The 12,925-nt window shown below is 48.1% G+C and overlaps 1 protein-coding gene across 10 annotated transcripts in view; it reads left to right on the top strand.

Moving 5' to 3' along the window:
• HUWE1 (HECT, UBA and WWE domain containing E3 ubiquitin protein ligase 1) overlaps nucleotides 1-12,925 on the top strand; it is a 1,403,674-nt gene that overhangs the window by 1,331,335 nt on the left and 59,414 nt on the right. For all 10 annotated transcript variants that reach the window (XM_069209338.1, XM_069209335.1, XM_069209339.1 and 7 more), the window contains 4 exons: nucleotides 2,591-2,836; nucleotides 3,188-3,305; nucleotides 3,489-3,629; nucleotides 3,977-4,264. In XM_069209338.1, coding sequence (XP_069065439.1) covers nucleotides 2,591-2,836; nucleotides 3,188-3,305; nucleotides 3,489-3,629; nucleotides 3,977-4,264 — 793 coding nt within the window. The remainder of the gene's footprint in view (nucleotides 1-2,590; nucleotides 2,837-3,187; nucleotides 3,306-3,488; nucleotides 3,630-3,976; nucleotides 4,265-12,925) is intronic.

Raw genomic sequence — 12,925 nt, 5'->3', positions numbered from 1 at the left:
TCCCCCTAGGGTCACTATTAGTGTATATATTTGGTGTTACCTCCGATTGGAGGGTTGCCTCTATAGTACCTTTTGGTATTGTCACTAAAATAAATTACCTTTATTTTTGTAACACTGTTTTCTTTCATGTGCTTAAGTGCTGTGTGGTATTGCATGAGCTTTGCATGTCTCCTAGATAAGCCTTGGCTGCTCATCCACAGCTACCTCTAGAGAGCCCGGCTTCTAGACACTGCCTACACTACACTAATAGGGGACACCCAGACCTGGTGTAAGTACCTTAGGTACCCACCACACACCAAGCCAGCTTCCTACACTCAGTCAATCAGATGTTCACAAAAGTGATGGAGATGCCTGCTATCCATCTTCCGAGGTCAGGAGTACATGTATTGCCTTGCCTCGACGACTGGCTGATGGCGGGCTCACCATGATCAGTTGTGCTCCATCTCCTGACAGCCACCTTCTGATATCCGTGGTGTTTTCCATCAATGAGCCAGTCCCACCTGTAACCCAGTCAGAGGGTTCCCTTCATTAGGGCACTACTGGACATAAAAACCCCACAATCACTGCCGAATCTCAGAACCATACTGATCTCAAAGGAGACGACTGAAGGACTGTAGCAGTGGCTGGTAGATGTTCACTTGACCAGCAAACAGGCCACTTTCCCGTCTACCTTCCCAGAGCTCATGGTGGTGATAGATGCATCACTTCTCGGTTAGATTGGTAGCGGTCAGGCAAGGGATGAGGTTGGAGAATGCTTGTCTCCCACACAAAGCCAGCTCCATATCCACCTCCTAGAGCAGCAGGTAATCTGCTTAAGCATGATAACCTTCCTGCCATCCGTCAAGGGTGGGGAGCTACAGTCCTCGTAGACTCCATGTGGTACTGCGTCAGACTAGAGTGGAATGGGGTTCTGGGCTCTGTGCCAGGAGGAGGTACATCACTGGATTTAGCAGGAACAACCGAGTGTCTTCCTAGTTGCCAACCACCTAGCACGGCACTTAAATGCCAAAGTAAATGTTCAGCAGGCATTGCCTGGCGGACTATAAATGCCTTCTCCACCTGAAGATGATGCAGGGTGTCTTCATCGAAAGGAGAGATCCCTGGCTGAATCTAATTGCTACTTCTGAGAAATTGCTGTTTATAGTTTTGTGCACTGGAATTGCCTCCAATGCTTTCGCTGTGGGACACATTCTGGCTGAAATGGAGTGCAGGATTTCTGTACATGTTCTCACCACTCCCTCTCTTGCCCTGGGTTCTGATAACAGATCAGGAAAGTCTGTGCCCATGTCATGTTGATTGCCCCAGACTGGCTCAAGAGAGTGTTACCCAGCTCTTCTGAACTGGAACATCTTCCCTCCGATCACAATTCCTCTTCTAAGACCTCCTGTCTCAGCAACGGGGCATGGTCCTGCATTCGAATCTCTGCAGCTTTATACCTCCATGATTGGAGACTGAGCGGCAAAAGTTAAATGTTGTTTGAAATGGGGGTATCTCTCAGGGCCAGGCCCTCTAGAAGTAACATCCTTATGCACAGTATTGAGGTGGGCTGCAAATGTTAGTTGCCCATGCCAACAGTGGATACTCAGTCAAGCATCATGACAGGTCCTTCTGCTGGATGCCGCTATGTCAGAGTCCTTCCTACTATTTGATGAGGCACTGCTTGGCCCTGTGAAGGTGACTTGGAATAAGCCTGCCTTACCACCAGTCGTAAAACCACCTCATAGCTAGACTGTATAGAACTACAGTTGGAGACTTGACATTCCTCTCTGTTCATCTGTTGCCAAAAAGCCCTGTGGTGCAAGCCGCCTCGTGCGCCCAGCAAAACCGTGGTGCTTTACTCCTACATAAAATGAGGCGAGGGGAAGAAATCGAAGTCTTAACAGACATTAATATTCCTGCTCATCTCGTTACTTCATTGGCCCACTGGGATGGCCTTTTTGTCAGATTTGTGTTGCAGGAATTTCTGATTTGGCCATCTTCTCAGAACCGACACCTTGAAGGTACTGGTTGGGTATTGATTTAAGAGGTGACAAGACTGCAGTTAAAGGTATCCATCAAAAAACAAGTTACTTTATCTGCTGTAACAAATCTTTCTGATGAATACTGTACCTGCCGATTACTGCTAATCTTTTCTGCCGAGTCTCCGTCTCCGAGGACATAGAAAAACCAAAGAAACTGGCATCAACTCCGGGCTGATTCCCGGAGCTAAGGAGGAGCTATGATGTTACCCACCCAGGTGAAGTGTGGTGTCTGAAGGGATTGAAAAGGGAAGGAATCTGCAGGTTGAAAGTATCCACTTGAACTTACACGAAGGTAAGTAACTTGTCCTACACACAGACACTATGACAAATTGGGATGAAAGGATGAGAAATAACCTGAAGCATATAAAATAGGAAATGGTCGATTGAACAAGGTTAATGACAATAATAAGAAATTAACTTAAAAAACGGGGATGAATTTAGGAGTATTCCTTCTTCCTTCTTTTAACTCATTCAAAGTTTCTTGTTAAATCAGAAGTTGTGTTGAAAAGTCTGTGTTAAGTTAAAAGTGGAATCCTTTCGAATAAGTATTTTCTTTTTTCCCCCACTAGTGCTACAGCCTGCGGTTGAGGCTTTCTTCCTAGTTCATGCCACAGAGCGGGAGAGCAAGCCGGCTGTTCGGGATACCCGGGAAAGTCAGCTCTCTCACATCAAAGATGAACCTCCTCCCCTCTCTCCAGCTCCCCTCACTCCTGCCACACCTTCCTCTCTAGACCCATTCTTCTCGAGAGAGCCTTCATCTATGCACATCTCGTCCAGCTTGCCTCATGACACACAGAAGTTTCTCCGATTCGCAGGTTAGTTCCACAGGACCACTTACTTTATTATGTAAAGTCTTTTAGTGGATTGCTTTGTTGGCTCGAAGTCCGCCATAAGAATCGATACTCCTGTTACAATTTAGTGAGTAGCAGATATTTATTGTTAACACTTTGGTGAAAGAGAAATTGGAGAGATTTTTTCAGCTGCTTCAAGGCCAGGGATTGTCACATGTTTGATAACAGTAGCCTCAAGAGGCAGATTGTGTGCAGTGTTTGTTCAAATATTGGTGTGATTATATTATGTGTGTGTGTGACGTGGGAAATCCACAAAGTGCTCCCTTTCTCAGGAGTTAATGTCACTCTTAATGTTTACACCTTTCTCCTCACCAGAGACTCATCGTACTGTATTAAACCAGATCCTCCGTCAGTCCACAACTCACCTGGCTGACGGGCCCTTTGCTGTTCTTGTGGACTACATTCGGGTTCTGGACTTTGATGTCAAACGCAAGTAAGTTAAACTTACATTGTCACTTCTATGTGTTTTTGAGAGCTGTGTGATGCTTGTGAGCCAGAGATCACGCTTTGTTCAAACCTTAAGATTCAAACTTATTTTGACCAAGTACACAACCCCCATACTGTCAGCCTCAGAATTGTGAATTAATGCATGATCTATCATGTACTTTGCCTACAGGTACTTCCGTCAGGAACTTGAACGTTTAGATGAAGGCCTGCGGAAAGAGGACATGGCTGTCCATGTCCGCAGAGACCACGTGTTTGAAGACTCTTACCGTGAACTACACCGAAAGTCCCCGGAGGAGATGAAAAACAGATTGTAAGATTTTAAGCTTCCCTTTAATTTCAGCTGTGACCAACTGAGCACTGTTGGGTTGATAAGTGTCAAGTGAGCAAATTGCAGCTTTTAGAAAGAGAACTAGTTGTGGTTAAAAAACCAAGTGGCACAAAGTAGGCTTTAACAATGTTTGAGTGAAATATCTGCAGCGGTTAATAATCTTTCTCTTATGAAAATTCCTTGGTATGGTGCAGTTTCAAGGCTACGAGGCCTAGCATTGATAAGGCTTCAAGGACTGAGACTGCCTTCTCTCCTTTGCGTACTGTAGCTCATGGGTGCATCTACCCTCACTAGCAGTAGTCTGATATCCCCCTTCTTGTTGTTTGCAGGTACATCGTGTTTGAAGGCGAGGAAGGGCAAGATGCTGGAGGCCTGCTGCGAGAGTGGTACATGATCATATCCCGGGAGATGTTTAATCCCATGTATGCCTTGTTTCGTACCTCTCCTGGTGATCGTGTCACCTATACAATAAACCCATCATCACATTGCAACCCCAACCACCTCAGCTACTTCAAGTTTGTAGGCCGCATTGTGGCAAAGGCGGTGTATGACAACCGGTTGCTTGAGTGCTACTTCACACGCTCCTTCTACAAGCATATCCTGGGCAAATCTGTCAGGTAAGGGTACAACATGATTTGATGTAAGATTCTCTTTATAAGCAGGTTGGTTTCCTGGATTTCTGGAAAAATAAAGCTTGCTGTTCTGAGCAATAAAAACTGAGAATCCCTTGTCACCTTCTTGTTTGAACTTAGCTCAACTTTAGTTCTATTTATTTGCTTGTTGGAGTCCTTTACTTTTTTGTAATTATTGATGTGATGTTAATAATTGTGGTTCACTGTCACACGGACTCTGAGTACCTGATAAAGACTTCTAACTTGTAGAATCCTTATCTTTGAATTCTCCCCAAGTGTCAGACTGGATCTGGAAGATTTTTTGTGAGCAGTACTTCCTGCACGTTGGTAGGTGGTGTCAATTGGCTCCGTGTCCATTGTGCGTGCCACAAATGTTGTGGTTACTATATAGGTGCCACCCAGACGTGCAGACATCAGTTCTTTACTTTACACGACAGAGCTCACGCTGATCTGGAGAAGAGCTACCCTCAGTCATTTTTTGACTGGTCTTTTTCGGCTTTGTCCAAAACATTAAGATTACTCCTGGTGTGTTAAGGATGTCATCACATAAGATGTGTTTTAAGCCCTGCTGTGCCTCTTAACTTGTCTGTTTGTGGTGTTTTGAGCGCAACCACAACCCAAAGTTGTGCTCCAAGAGCCAGGCCATGCATCCAAAGGCTTTGAGAGGAGCGGTCCCTAAAGTTGATGGCAGCCTGGCACAAGACTCTGTGCAGGTCGAGTTCCTGGTGGCGTGGAAGGTCCCCGGGACCGGCCGCAGAATCCAGTCATCGCCGTCCCATTCCAAGTCCTAAGGGGGATCGGGTAAATCAAGAGACAAGAAAAAAAGTAAAAAGCTTGAATTGGCTTTCAATTTCTCCTCAGCCACCGCAATGATGAAACATTCTCATTCTAGGCCTCGTTCTTCAGAATCTACACCTGGCCGACTCTGTTCCATTCTGAGTTTCTGGGAGCCAAAGCAATCCCTGCCCAGCTAAAAGAATTTTATAAGACAATGTGCCTTATTTTTGGGCAGTCTGACCCTGGTGGTGCTCCTTTGGGCCCCTGGGGTCAGTGGGGGCCCCATCCTGCTCCGCACCGGTGACTTTAAAGCCTAAAGGTTCCGAAGGATCCAGTCATAGATCCAGACTGGCACTGGTTGTACCATCTTGACCTTCCCCTGCGCCGGTCCTGATGTTGATGCTCCCGGTGTCGCCAGCACCCACTGGCAGCATCTTCCCTGACTCTGACCCACAAATTCGAGCGTAAACAGGAGCTTTGACTCCTAGATCAGATCCTGACCTCTATTCCCCTTGGCTAGGCCTCGGGGAGGACTGGGAGGGATTTCTGGACCTTTTAGAATACCAGCCTTATGAAGGAGATGGGCTGCGTGAGGATCGGTGAAACCACAGGACTGGACACCTCATCCGATACACAGGGCTCGAAAAGCGATTCGACCACTCGCTATGGCGAGTTTTATTTTATGAGGTCAAGCTATTTTTAGATCCCACTCGCCCCTTCTGGCGAGTGGACAAAGAACAGGTGTTCTGTTCAGTCAGAAACTGGATTAGCAGTTAAGATGCATTTAAATCTTGTTCTTGTCACATTGTCTCTGTGTTCAGTGACCGAGGTCAAAAGTCAGTTTGTCTTTTTGCAATGCAAATACTTTTTCTTGTGACTGCAAACTTCCAGTGTTTTGTAAGGTGAACTGTCCGACCTGTATGAAATGAAAGACTTTTGATATCAGGTTTTTCCTAACACAACATTTATATAACTAAGTCAACTTTACAAACATTTCAAAATATATTTCAGTTGCTTTGAAAGACCATTTTTTTTACTTCTGTGTGATGAAAAAAATATTTTAATAGGATGAAAAAAAGTCAGAACATTTTATTTAGTTATGTGCAAATGAGCACAAATTGTTAATACACTATATAGTTTGATCAGTAAAGCTGCAAGTGGGAAGGTTTTTGGACATTCCTTGGAAACTTAGGAAGTGACAGTGCGCTACCACATCATGGTAAGTAATATATTTATTAAAAGTGAATGTTTAAACAAACTGAGAAACAACCCTGCCCTGATGGCAAAGCTGTTAGTACACTAAGAGGCAAGTCATGCATGGAACATGTGTACCCCATATGTGTGCTAGATTTACTATACATGGAACAAATGTTTAGTGTATTTAATTAAAAAAAGGACTTTTTTTTACAGCAGAAATGCTGAACTCCTATTTGAAGCTGCACTCGTATGTGAGAATGAAGAAAAAGGCGACTGTAAAATAAATAATTTGCCTAGGATCACACAAGTTGAGACCCGTTTCCACGTCAAGTACAATACAGTTAGGTCAGGTAGATTATTCAAGCTGCACGACCTGCAGATCTAGTAACATTTTTATGATTTGTCGAGCCCTGATAGTGATATGCTTTTTCCCCATACCGAGGCTGCAGAGGAAGGCGCTTCCTACACTGTGGTGGTGCAGAAGGGCAGTTGAGGTCCTTGACCTTCAGCTAACCTCAGTGGCAGTCAAGAATAACATCTTGACAGAAGTGCTATAGCCAGGAGTCTCCACATCCATTTAATGATGCACTTGCAGACCTCCTTTTGGGTACCTGGTCCAAACCCAGCACGGGCTCCTGTAAATTGAATGATTGCCTGCCTCCATCGCCCCACTCGGTTTCCTCACGCAACACCGTAGCGCTTGGTGGTCCAAGTCTCCACTTACCAAGGTGCTTTCCTTACTGCTCCCCCTGACAGGGAATCCAAGAGGCTGGAGTCATTTAGGAAGAGGTTTTCTTCCACCAGACTTGCATTGTGGTCCGTGAACATTGCATGCCTTTTGGGCCATTATTCCCACACTCTGTGAGATACGATTGCACAAGTGCTGTTACAGGCTCCGGAGGAGGCCTGGGCTGTACTCGGTCAGGCTTTTGCTGACGGGAGAGACGCAAAGTTGACAATTCGTTGTGGACTTGACACACCCGACTCACTAGAAAGAACAGTTTCGTTGACAGGCGCTACGCCTGGCTGAGAACGTCTGGCTTTTCGGTGGATGTCCAAGCTACCCTTAAGGACATGCCCTTAGATGGCAACAGTCTCTTCGGAGACGAGACAGGTTCACTTGGTGCAGATTTGCGGCTGAATTCGCTGTTACCTGCCCTGCTTACAGTCCATAACTTCAGACAGGTGGGTTTTGCTGAAAGTTGGAAGGGACTACTACTTCCTCTAAGAATGTTCCTCCCTCCATGCCACCATCTCAGGACTGAAGGATCAGCGGTCTTGTCTGCACAAGGAAATTGCAGCTCTCTCGCCCAAGGGAGCTATAGGGATGGTTTCTGAGCCAGAAGTGAGCTGTAGTTATTACCACTACTTTTTGATCCCCAAAAATGACAAAGGTCTTCATCCCATTTTAGACCTTCGAGCCTTCAAGCTCTTTTTCAAGAAATTCATAATGCTCACATTGGCTCAGGTCTTATCTGCCCTGGACCCAGGAGACTGGGTGGTAGCGTTGAATTTGCAGGACGCTTACTTCCATATTCCCGTCCTCCCTGCCCACAGATGTTACTTGCACTTCACAGTAGGCCTCCAGCACTGTGAATTCACAGTGCTCCCATTTGGCCTTACCAACTCCCCTCAGGTGTTCACCAAGGTGGAGATCAGGGTGTCAGTCTTCCCCTATTTCGACGACTGGTTGTGGAAGGTGGCCTTGCCCACGGCTGTCTCCCACCTCCAGTCTAGGGTGAGTCTCCTGCATTTGCTGGGGTTCACTTTATACCTTCCAAAGTCACCCCTGAGACACTCTGATGCTCCCTTTTATCAGAGCTATTCTGGGCAAGGTGCAGTGTCAGGCTTATCCTCCCAAGTGAGCTATATTGATGTTTCAGTCTCTAGCTTGGATTTCTGATTTCAGTGAGCCTGACTGTAGGAAAGTGCCACTTTTGGCATGTTACCCCACACTTTTTGCCTGATGTTGATGCTAACGTGACTGAGTGTGTGCTGGGATCCTGCGAACCAGGCCCCAGCATCAGTGTTCTTTCCCTAAACTGCTCTTCAGATTTCGGGCAATGCAAGAAGAATGAGTACTGAAGAACTGACCCCAGCAGTAAAGACTCCAGAAAACAACTGACTTTCCCCAGGCCCTACCAGCCTGTCTGCAGCTTCAAGACTCCAGCTGCAAAAAGGCAACGCATCATGTAGGGCCAGTGACCTCTACAAACCCCCAGTGGACTGCCTGTCCGCCAGAGGATCAAGAACTCCCGAGGACTACAGCCCTGTCCACAAGAAACATACAAGAAGGACTCCAGAACCGCCCCAGATCCATGAGCCCTGCCCACTCTGCACCTGACACTCACGACCCAAGTGCAGGTGGTCCACCGGTCCAGAGAAGGTCCCCAAGCGATTCCGACCTTGAGTCCACCCTTGGTTGACACCTTGCCAACATGACGACGCTTGCAGCCTAAATCCGGAAGATCCCCCTGACTGCGACCAGATCTGACGATTCACGACGCCCAAAGGTACCCCTGCATCCGTAGCCCCCTGCCTTGCGGCAACATCCAGCAGGCTCCTCTCCTACTTGTCAAGCCTTTGGCTTCCCACAGCCAACCCCCCCTGGACCCAGCCTTCAGCATTTTTGTGACCTCCAGAGTTCCCATATTGAAAAGCATTGGACATTCAACGCTGTTTGTCCCAGGTCTGTGTCCTGAAGTCCAGAGTACTTACCTGCAACATGTTTTCTTCAGTGTGCCCCCAGTCCTCATGGGATTCCATTGAAAACCCAACCCCAACTTTGACCTCTGCACACGGCTGGCCCTCTGTTGTTGGTGGTGCACTTTTGTGGTCAACTTTAACCCTGACCTGTGTACATCCTACCCTCCAAAGACTGGCACCATAAGTCGAGTACTTACCTGTAAACTGTGTTAACACTTTTCTTCCCCTAGAACTGCATTGGTTCCTCTGAGAAATTGCACTGTCTACTTTTGAAATTAAAAAGTGTTACTTGTTAACTTTTATATGCAAACTGTAGGAAGTTGGCTCTGTATATACTATCTCAAAGTAAGAGATAGTGTGCACAGAGTCCAAGGGTTCCCCTTAGAGGTAAGATAGTGGCAAAATTATATAGTTCTAATGCTCTATTTTGTGGTAGTGTGGTCGAGCAGTAGGCTTATCAGAGGGTAGTTGTAAAGAAATGGCTCCCTGTTGCAGTTACCCCCCACTTTTTGCCTGATGCTGACTTGACTGAGAAGTGTGCTGGGACCCTGCTAACCAGGCCCCAGCACCAGTGTTCTTTCACCTAAAATGTACCATTGTTTCCACAATTGGCACACCCTGGCATCCAGATAAGTCCCTTGTAACTGGTACCTCTGGTACCAAGGGCCCTGATGCCAGGGAAGGTCTCTAAGGGCTGCAGCATGTATTATGCCACCCTAGAGACCCCTCACTCACCACAGACACACTGCTTACAAGCCTGTGTGTGCTAGTGAGAACAAAATGAGTAAGTCGACATGGCACTCCCCTCAGGGTGCCATGCCAGCCTCTCACTGCCTGTGCAGTATAGGTAAGACACCCCTCTAGCAGGCCTTACAGCCCCAAGGCAGGGTGCACTATACCATAGGTGAGGGTACCAGTGCATGAGCACTGTACCCCTACAGTGTCTAAGCAAGACCTTAGACATTGTAAGTGCAGGGTAGCCATAAGAGTATATGGTCTGGGAGTCTGTTTTACACGAACTCCACAGCACCATAATGGCTACACTGAAAACTGGGAAGTTTGGTATCAAACTTCTCAGCACAATAAATGCACACTGATGCCAGTGTACATTTTATTGTAAAATACACCGCAGAGGGCACCTTAGAGGTGCCCCCTGAAACTTAACCGACTATCTGTGTAGGCTGACTGGTTCCAGCAGCCTGCCACACTAGAGACATGTTGCTGGCCCCATGGGGAGAGTGCCTTTGTCACTCTGAGGCCAGTAACAAAGCCTGCACTGGGTGGAGATGCTAACACCTCCCCCAGGCAGGAGCTGTAACACCTGGCGGTGAGCCTCAAAGGCTCACCCCTTTGTCACAGCCCAGCAGGGCACTCCAGCTTAGTGGAGTTGCCCGCCCCCTCCGGCCACAGCCCCCACTTTTGGCGGCAAGGTTGGAGGGAACAAAGAAAGCAACAAGGAGGAGTCACTGGCCAGTCAGGACAGCCCCTAAGGTGTCCTGAGCTGAGGTGTGTAAGGAAATGCCTCCTTGGCATGGTTGCCCCCTGACTTTTTGCCTGTGCTGATGCTATGTTTACAATTGAAAGTGTGCTGTGGCCTGCTAACCAGGCCCCAGCACCAGTGTTCTTTCCCTAACCTGTACTTTTGTATCCACAATTGGCAGACCCTGGCATCCAGATAAGTCCCTTGTAACTGGTACTTCTAGTACCAAGGGCCCTGATGCCAAGGAAGGTCTCTAAGGGCTGCAGCATGTCTTATGCCACCCTGGAGACCTCTCACTCAGCACAGACACCCTGCTTGCCAGCTTGTGTGTGCTAGTGAGGACAAAACGAGTAAGTCGACATGGCACTCCCCTCAGGGTGCCATGCCAGCCTCTCACTGCCTATGCAGTATAGGTAAGACACCCCTCTAGCAGGCCTTACAGCCCTAAGGCAGGGTGCACTATACCATAGGTGAGGGTACCAGTGCATGAGCATGGTACCCCTACAGGGTCTAAACAAAACCTTAGACATTGTAAGTGCAGGGTAGCCATAAGAGTATATGGTCTGGGAGTTTGTCAAACACGAACTCCACAGCACCATAATGGCTACACTGAAAACTGGGAAGTTTGGTATCAAACTTCTCAGCACAATAAATGCACTCTGATGCCAGTGTACATTTTATTGTAAAATACACCCCAGAGGGCACCTTAGAGGTGCCCCCTGAAACTTAACCGACTATCTGTGTAGGCTGACTAGTTTTAGCAGCCTGCCACAAACCGAGACATGTTGCTGGCCCCATGGGGAGAGTGCCTTTGTCACTCTGAGGCCAGTAACAAAGCCTGCACTGGGTGGAGATGCTAACACCTCCCCCAGGCAGAAATTGTCACACCTGGCGGTGAGCCTCAAAGGCTCACCTCCTTTGTGCCAACCCAGCAGGACACTCCAGCTAGTGGAGTTGCCCGCCCCCTCCGGCCAGGCCCCACTTTTGGCGGCAAGGCCGGAGAAAATAATGAGAAAAACAAGGAGTCGTCACTGGCCAGTCAGGACAGCCCCTAAGGTGTCCTGAGCTGAAGTGACTCTAACTTTTAGAAATCCTCCATCTTGCAGATGGAGGATTCCCCCAATAGGGTTAGGATTGTGACCCCCTCCCCTTGGGAGGAGGCACAAAGAGGGTGTACCCACCCTCAGGGCTAGTAGCCATTGGCTACTAACCCCCCAGACCTAAACACGCCCTTAAATTTAGTATTTAAGGGCTACCCTGAACCCTAGAAAATTAGATTCCTGCAACTACAAGAAGGACTGCCTAGCTGAAAACCCCTGCAGAGGAAGACCAGAAGACAACAACTGCCTTGGCTCCAGAAACTCACCGGCCTGTCTCCTGCCTTCCAAAGAACTCTGCTCCAGCGACGCCTTCCAAAGGGACCAGCGACCTCTGAATCCTCTGAGGACTGCCCTGCTTCGACGACGACAAGAAACTCCAGAGGACAGCGGACCTGCTCCAAAAAGACTGCGACTTTGTTTCAAGAAGCAGCTTTAAAGAACCCTGCAACTCCCCGCAAGAAGCGTGAGACTTGCAACACTGCACCCGGCGACCCCGACTCGGCTGGTGGAGAACCAACACCCCAGGGAGGACCCCCGGACTACTCTACGACTGTGAGCACCAAAACCTGTCCCCCCTGAGCCTCCACAGCGCCGCCTGCAGAGGGAATCCCGAGGCTTCCCCTGACCGCGACTCTCTGAAACCTAAGTCCCGACGCCTGGAAAAGACCCTGCACCCGCAGCCCCCAGGACCTGAAGGACCGGACTTTCACTGCAGAAGTGACCCCCCAGGAGTCCCTCTCCCTTGCCCAAGTGGAGGTTTCCCCGAGGAAGCCCCCCCTTGCCTGCCTGCAGCGCTGAAGAGATCCCTTGATCTCTCATTGACTTACATTGCGAACCCGACGCCTGTTCTAACACTGCACCCGGCCGCCCCCGCGCCGCTGAGGGTGAAATTTCTGTGTGGGCTTGTGTCCCCCCCGGTGCCCTACAAAACCCCCCTGGTCTGCCCTCCGAAGACGCGGGTACTTACCTGCTGGCAGACTGGAACCGGGGCACCCCCTTCTCTCCATTGAAGCCTATGCGTTTTGGGCACCACTTTGAACTCTGCACCTGACCGGCCCTGAGCTGCTGGTGTGGTGACTTTGGGGTTGCTCTGAACCCCCAACGGTGGGCTACCTTGGACCAAGAACTGAACCCTGTAAGTGTCTTACTTACCTGGTAAAACTAACAACAACTTACCTCCCCCAGGAACTGTGAAAATTGCACTAAGTGTCCACTTTTAAAATAGCTATTTGTGAATAACTTGAAAAGTATACATGCAATTGAAATGATTCAAAGTCCCTAATGTACTTACCTGCAATACCTTTCAAACAAGATATTACATGTTCAATTTGAACCTGTGGTTCTTAAAATAAACTAAGAAAAGATATTTTTCTATAACAAAACCTA

The sequence above is a fragment of the Pleurodeles waltl genome, chromosome 10 (assembly GCF_031143425.1).
Source record: "Pleurodeles waltl isolate 20211129_DDA chromosome 10, aPleWal1.hap1.20221129, whole genome shotgun sequence".
NCBI classification, from domain to species: Eukaryota; Metazoa; Chordata; class Amphibia; order Caudata; family Salamandridae; genus Pleurodeles; species Pleurodeles waltl.
The sequence above is the reverse complement of the archived record's forward strand: the minus strand, read 5'-3'. Positions and strand labels throughout refer to the sequence as shown.